At 46.5% G+C, this 7,149-nt stretch overlaps 1 protein-coding gene across 1 annotated transcript in view; it reads right to left on the bottom strand.

Moving 5' to 3' along the window:
* ITK (IL2 inducible T-cell kinase) overlaps positions 1 to 7,149 on the bottom strand; it is an 84,305-nt gene that overhangs the window by 10,893 nt on the left and 66,263 nt on the right. Inside the window, exons 10-15 of the mRNA XM_008055453.1 lie at positions 5,936 to 6,069; positions 5,161 to 5,235; positions 2,853 to 3,024; positions 1,522 to 1,738; positions 541 to 605; positions 335 to 453 (exon numbers count right to left, since the gene is read on the bottom strand). Coding sequence (XP_008053644.1) covers positions 335 to 453; positions 541 to 605; positions 1,522 to 1,738; positions 2,853 to 3,024; positions 5,161 to 5,235; positions 5,936 to 6,069 — 782 coding nt within the window. The remainder of the gene's footprint in view (positions 1 to 334; positions 454 to 540; positions 606 to 1,521; positions 1,739 to 2,852; positions 3,025 to 5,160; positions 5,236 to 5,935; positions 6,070 to 7,149) is intronic.

Genomic DNA, 7,149 nt, shown 5'->3' with positions numbered 1-7,149 from the left:
GTTCGAGACCTGCCTGGGCAACTTGGTGAGACCTCATCTCTACAAAAAATCAAAAATTAGTTGGGTGTGGTAGCATGTGCCTGTAGTTCCAGCTACTTGGAAGGCTGAGGTGGAAGGATCACTGGAGCCCAGCAGATTGAGGCTGAGGTGGCCGGGAGTGGCCACTGCACTCCAGTCTAGGTGACAGAGTGAGACTCCAAACTCAAAAAAAAAAATTACAAAACTTTTCAGGGCCATCCTTTCACAGACCTCCGGGGACGCCCTCGCAATACAAGGATTGGGGCAAGTAGGGTTGTTGGGGGTGGGGGGTGGAGGGGTGCAACACAACACTCACCAAATGACCACACATCCGATTTGCTGCTGTAGCGACTAAAAGAGAAGACCTCCGGGGATGCCCACTTAACCGGAAACTTGGTGCCGGTGGAGCTGGTATACTGGTCATCAAGGACAAACCTGGGGAGAGAGCGGAGGGAGGTGAGAATGTTCCAAGAGGCTGAGGCCCGCTCCCGAGACTTTGCTGGCACCACATCCCTGTCCTACCTTGTCATTCCAAAGTCTGACACTTTGATGACTTGGTTTTCTCCCACCAAACAATTTCGAGCAGCCTGGAGACGGGAAAACATGTAAGAGGTGACCAGTGATGAAGGAGCCTTCTCTAATCACAGTCCTTGGCTTTGCTGTATGATTTGTACAAGGGCATCTAAGGAGCTTTGCAAACGCCAATTAAGCTTTGCAGATGCCTGCTGGAAATCAACTAGAGAGTTGAGTGTGTGGGATCCGTTATCGGAACAGATAAGTTTCTCTTCCTTCCTGGATCCTAATTAGAAGGGAAATCCACTGTGTTGTCTGACCAACAATAGGCTCAGATGCAAATGATGTGCCTGAAACTGTTAACATCGGGAACAAGAGGAAGCACATGCCTCCCATCTGACTAAAGGAAGAAAGTTTTGAGGTTGCGAATCCTCTTAAAACCATTCCTCATAGGGAGTGTACCTGGTCCCTAATTAGTATCACCAGACGTTGCATTGAAAGGGTCCTTCGAGATAAAAGACAGCAGCATGACTCACATTTTAATGTGAGTACACATCACATGTGGGAATGTGTTAAAATGAATATTCCAGCATCCCAGCCACCAGAGTCTGAGAATAGTTTAAGGGTTACTACAGTGTGATTCTAGTAGGTCCTTGGGTAACACTTTGAGCCAGACTGTGCTTAATTATTTCTCTCATTTTACCAGGAGTCAACTGAGTCATGGGGAGGATAAGAAGGAGGGGCTGTCAGCTTTATTTTAGAAGAATGTAAACTGAAACTCAGAAGGTTAAATTCGAGGTAGGACTGGGATTAGAACCCAGATCTAAGTCCTCAGGAAGTACTAGGACCTCTCAAAGGGATGGAAGAAGGAAGGAGAGAGAGAGGAGAGGAGACAGCCAGTGATGTATTATTCATTAGCACATTCCCAGTCATTTCAGGGATGCGCCCCTTCACCCAGGACCTGAAGGTGTTCATGCAGCACATTCGTACCAAGTCTCTGTGGATGACACACGCCTCCTCCAGGTAGGCCATGCCCTCACACACATCCAGGCACATGCCCAGCAGGGTCTCCGCAGCAAAGAGCCCCCGCTGGCTGCGCAGATAATCTGACAGGCAGCCGTGCTCCATGAACTCGAACACCAGGCAGATGGGCGCCTGCTCCAGACACACCCCGTACAGCTGGACCAGTTTGGGGTGTGAGAGTTTCCTGGAGGAAGAAGGCAGCAGGTGAGATGGCCCAAACTCAGTCTCCCAAAAGTGCCAAACATTTTATGGCCACAGAATAACCGGTGGCCACTTCATCCAATTCATGGTTTTCAGAACCAAATTCATTCCCTTCCCCGACAAAAACGTGTCATTGGAGCCGAGACCTGATGGATAGCAGCTGGTGTGTGTGAAGATGAGCAGAGGCCAGTGCGGATAACAGGGCATGGACCGGAGGACAGATGGACAGGAACTGAGATGGGGAAGGTGAGCAGAGCCGGACCATGATGGGCCTCGTGGACCGTGGTGAGGAGTTCTATTTTATTCTCTGTGCGAGAGTAGGCACTCCTGGATTTGAGCAGGGAGGTGGCATGCATGATGTGAGAACAGTATTTAAAGAGCATGTACAGACTATATGGAGCAAAGGGAGTGCTTGTGCACCGTTGGTGGGAATGTAAGCTAGTTCCGTCTTTCTGGAAAGTGGTTTGGAGATTTCTCAAAGAACTAAAAATAGAGCCACCGTTTGACCCAGCAATCTTACTCCTGGGAATATACTCAAAGGAACACAAACTGCTCTACCAGAAAGAAACCTGCATGCGTATATTTATTACAGCACTATTCATGACAGCAAAACCACGGAGCCAACCCAGTTGCCCATCGAAGGTGGAATGGATAAAGAAAATACACATACACATGATGGCATACTAGAGAGCCATAAAGAAGAACAAAATCATGTTCTTTGCATCCATAGGGATGTGGTTGGAGGCCATCCCTCTAAGTGGAAGCAAACATCTGAATACCACATACTCTCATTCATAAGTAGGCACTAAACACTGGGCACATGGACACCAGGGTGGAAACACACACAATGGGGGAGCAGAGAGAGCTCATCAAAGACCCAAACCTCACACAATGTACTTATGCAGCAAGTCCACACATGTACCCTACTATTCTAACATTTAAAAGCTCTTAAATAAGTATTAACTAATAAAAAGAAATGTATCACTGCCTAAAATCAAACAAACAACACACACACACACACACACACACACACACACACACAGACACACAGAATGTCCTCCCTAGGGTGTCTGCCTACCCAGGTCTGGACCACTCACATCATGACTTCAGCCTCCTGTATGAAGTCCTCTTCTGACATAGCCCCTTCCTGAATGGTCTTGATGGCCACCTTGTCCTTGTTGAGCCAGTAGCCAAGATGCACCAACCCAAACTGCCCACTGCCAATCTCCTGCACGAATGTGAGCTCCGATGGGTCGATCACCCACTTCCCTGGAAGAGAGAGGGAGGAGGTTTTCAGGGTCAGCGTATAGGTCTGCCAGGGGATCATGTAGCCCCACCCAGAACTTTAGCCTATTGTTGATATAACTCAAAGACGGCAAATGATACAACTTCTAGACTTAGAACTATCATAAATCAATTATTATCTTTCCCCCCGAATAATAACATAGGATATGTACTTAAAACTATGGAAACATGGGCCAGTCACAGGCTCAGATCTATAATCCTGGCACTTTGGGAGACTGAGAAGGGAGAATTGCTTCAGACGAGGAGTTCAAAACCATCCTGGGCAATATAGCAAGACCACGTCTCTAAAAAAAAAAAAAATAGCTGGGTGTTGTGGTGTGCACCTGCTTTCCCAGCTACAGAAGGCTGAAGCAGAAGGATCACCTGAGTCCAGGAGGCTGAGGCTGTGGTGAGCCGTGATTGTGCCACTGCACTCCAGCCTGCATAATAGAGTGAGACCCTGACTCCAAAAAAAAAGGAAAGAAAAAGAAAAAGGAAGAAAAGAAAACTATGAAAAAACGAATGTGGTGAGTTTGCATAGAATGAAGATGGCATTAATCAAGACATTAAAGAAAATAAATGAAAGACTTCTTACAAGGTCCGGCCATTTTCTATATCTGATTATAATCTTTTTATTGTCATTTTCACACAGAGCAGATTTCATTTGAGCTGATCATCCATCCATCCATCCATCTGAAGCATCCACTATGTACACAACTCTCTGCTAGGCCTTAGCAGGGTTGGTGTTTAAAGAGGTGGGTGGATTCACAGAGATCTTATGCAGAGGCACCAGCTAGCACAGTGTCCGGCACGAGAGAGGCACTCAATAAATGTTCAATAAAGAAATAAAAGGATCCGAGTCGCAGTTTTCTCCCTGACAAAACGAGTGAGCTGACCAGATAGTTCCTGAGGTCCCATCCAGGGCAGGCACATCAGGATTCTATAGTTATTAGAACATCCTTATTTCCATAAGGAGGCAAAAGAGGCATTATTCTTCTCCAACGCTGGTTCTGGTCCATGAACAGCCAGATTTCTACCTTTTTGAGGCAGAGACTCCATAGCAAGCACTATCGAGCACCCACTGAGTGCCTGACAGTGCTGGTTAAGGATGAGAAAGTCCATGGCAGTGGTTCTCAAAGGGCTGCCCTCTGGCCATCTATATCCAAATCACTTAGCACATCTGTTTAGAATTGTAGACTCCAGGACCTCACTTTGCTATCAGGGATTGTGTTTGGTATGTGGCAGGTAGAATCCAGGAATGAACTTTTTTTTTTTTTTTAAGAGACAGGGTCTTGCTGTGTTGTCCATGCTGGAGAGCAGTGGTGAAATCCCAGCTCACTGCAACCTCAACCTCCTGGGCTCAAGTGATCCTCCTGCCTCGGCCTCCCAAAGCATTAGGATTACAGATGTGAGCCACCACATTAGGCCCAGGACTCGACATTTTTAATAGTATCCAGAAAACATTAATGTATGATGAAACTAGAGCCGCCAGCCTAAGAGATACAAAGTGAACATTAGAGCAGCAGCACACAGTTTGGACCAAAGGATGCCAACCCAAATGCCTTCCAAGTCCAGCCAGATCATCCCAAGTGGGTGAGCAGTGCAGCAGGACAAGAAGGTACAGTGGAGGCTGCAGATCTGGAGATACTGCCCTACCCAGAGGCATTTGAAACATTTTGACACACACACACTCAGCCATACAAACAAACCCTTCTATAGATGCTGCAATACATCAGCATCTTGCAATAAATCTATGTCCGACCAACTAGGTGACACAAACATTCTAGAAGATAGGTGGAAACAAAGTGCTAAGGCATGGCTCTCTAATATTTTTCCGATAGCATTTAGTAGAGTGATCTGTGCACAGTAAGTGCTCAATAAACACAGTCATTAATGAATTCTTCACTGAAGCCAATGGCCATTGATTTGGTCCAGATAAATGTGCTTCTATCTGCACACACGCTGTAGATATTCATTAGTGCTGCCATCCCCAGATATTGAGCATACTTGCTTTTGTGGTCATTGGAAGTCTGAGGAACAGGCAGGCTCATGGCAAGTGTATTCAGAATTTGCCCCAGAACTTTTGGGACATGAGTTTACATTCCGGATGGTGCTGCTCACCGTATCTCAGCCCTGCTGTGACTGGGGCTTTCTGCCTCCCGAAACAAACTGGATACCGGAGTCGCGTGACCAGGCCTGGGTGGATTGAAAAGCCATGGGTAGTGATTAGGGTTTTGCTATAGCATTCGTTTAAAGTAACTCACCAGACCAAAAATAATGATCACAATTGCAAAAGCTATGTTTATCCCAGAAAATGAATACCAGAGCCTGATCACTGATCTCACACCCTTATTGGAAAGATTAGAAGTATGGGTGGGCAGGGGGTAAAATCCCACGATTTCCGTGGCAGAGTTTTCCAGTGGAAAATATGGGATAGAATAAAATATTTAGCACCTTTTTCTTTTTTTTAAATGTTATTTATTTTATTTCTGTGCTTATTTATTTATTTTTGAGACGGGGTCTCACTCTGTTGTCCCGGCTAGAGTGCAGTAGTGTGATCCCAGCTCACTGCAATATTGGGCTCAGGCAATGCTTCTGACTTGGTTCGCGAGGAGATGGGGCACAGGTGCATGCCACCATGCCTGGTTAAGTTTTGTATTTTCTGTAGAGACAAGGTCTTGCTATGTTGCCCAGGCTGGCCCCTAGCTCCTGGACTCAAGCAGTTCTCCCACCTCAGCCTCCCAGAGTGCTGGGATTACACTGTACCAGCCATTCTGTTTATACATTTAGTTATTATTCGTGATCAGGAAGAAACCAGCTGGGCTTTCATCACTTTCTCCAAGTTGCCTGGGTTGGTCCCCTCTAGGGGGTCCCTAGATTGTCCCCTAGAACTCACCTCCTCCATTGTGTTGGTGATAATTGATGAGAAGCGGGATGGAATCAAACACATACTTTTCGGCCACATAGTATCGCTTTGGGTTGTCATTTGTTTCTTTGATATGGTAGTGCTTTATACAGGGATTGTTCTCACTTAAATAAGAAATATAAATGCAGGGTTAGTAAGAAGCAACGCTGAGACACAAAAAAAATCTACTGGTATTCGATTCTCATTATCTTTGTTTTTTAAGTGTTCACAAGGATGGCAGATATATTTTGTGGATGTCTGTTTTGACAGGTTGGCCCTGGGTGCTGCAGTATTATGTTAAGAAGGACTCTGAGGCTGTATCTGGATCCCCTAACTACAGTGCAGTCATGGTTTGGTGATGCTTCTTCCACGGTCATATAGTGGAGGGATGGTACTCCTTGGGCCATGTTTGCCTGCCCTGCTCTGTGAATTTAACTAATTGTCAGTACACATTGAGGAAGCCTCTCTGGCCCCTTCATGTTTATTTGACTTTGTGCAGCAAAGAGTTAACACAGCAGGCATGGCTGCTATCCTAAGAAAAACCTGCTCGCAGTTAACCTTTGGCTGGTGTTTGGGAACTTAGATTTTGAGAAGGTTCCCGCCATTCCCTACTTGATGAGGTGATAGACTATGCCTCAATGGTTTGTTGTAAACTGTGCACCAGGCAAACCTATGCCTGTAATTCCACCACTTTGGGAAGCCAAGGCAGGAGGATCACTTGAGCCAGGAGTTTGAGACCAGCCTGGGCAACATAGCAAGGCCCTATCTCTTCAAAAACTGGAAAAAAATCAGCCAGATGTGGTGGCATATGCCTGTAGTCCCAGCTACTCAAGAGACTGAGGCAGGAGAATTCCTCAAGCCCAGGAGTTCGAAGCTGAAGTGAGCTATGATCACACCACGCACTCCAGCCTGGGCATCAGGGCAAGACCTCAACTTCCCCCATCTCAAAAAATAAATAAATAAGCCCCAAAAGCAATGTGGTGTGTGCTGCACACCTGCTTTCCTTCTGGAAGTCTGGGATGTTGGTACACGCGAGGCAGTGGGCGTCTACGGACCCAGCCTCCACTGAAAACCTTGGGTACTGAGTCTCTGATGGGCCTCCCTGGTAGACAGTGCTTCACAGTGTTGGCAGTTTGTTGTCGGAGGACAGAAGCACGTCCTGTGTGACTCTCTGGGGACGACTCTCAACGGCTTGCGTGTGGTTT

Source organism: Carlito syrichta, unplaced genomic scaffold, assembly GCF_000164805.1.
Source record: "Carlito syrichta isolate Samal-C Ts95f unplaced genomic scaffold, Tarsius_syrichta-2.0.1 Scaffold301856, whole genome shotgun sequence".
NCBI lineage: Eukaryota > Metazoa > Chordata > Mammalia > Primates > Tarsiidae > Carlito > Carlito syrichta.
The sequence above is the reverse complement of the archived record's forward strand: the minus strand, read 5'-3'. Positions and strand labels throughout refer to the sequence as shown.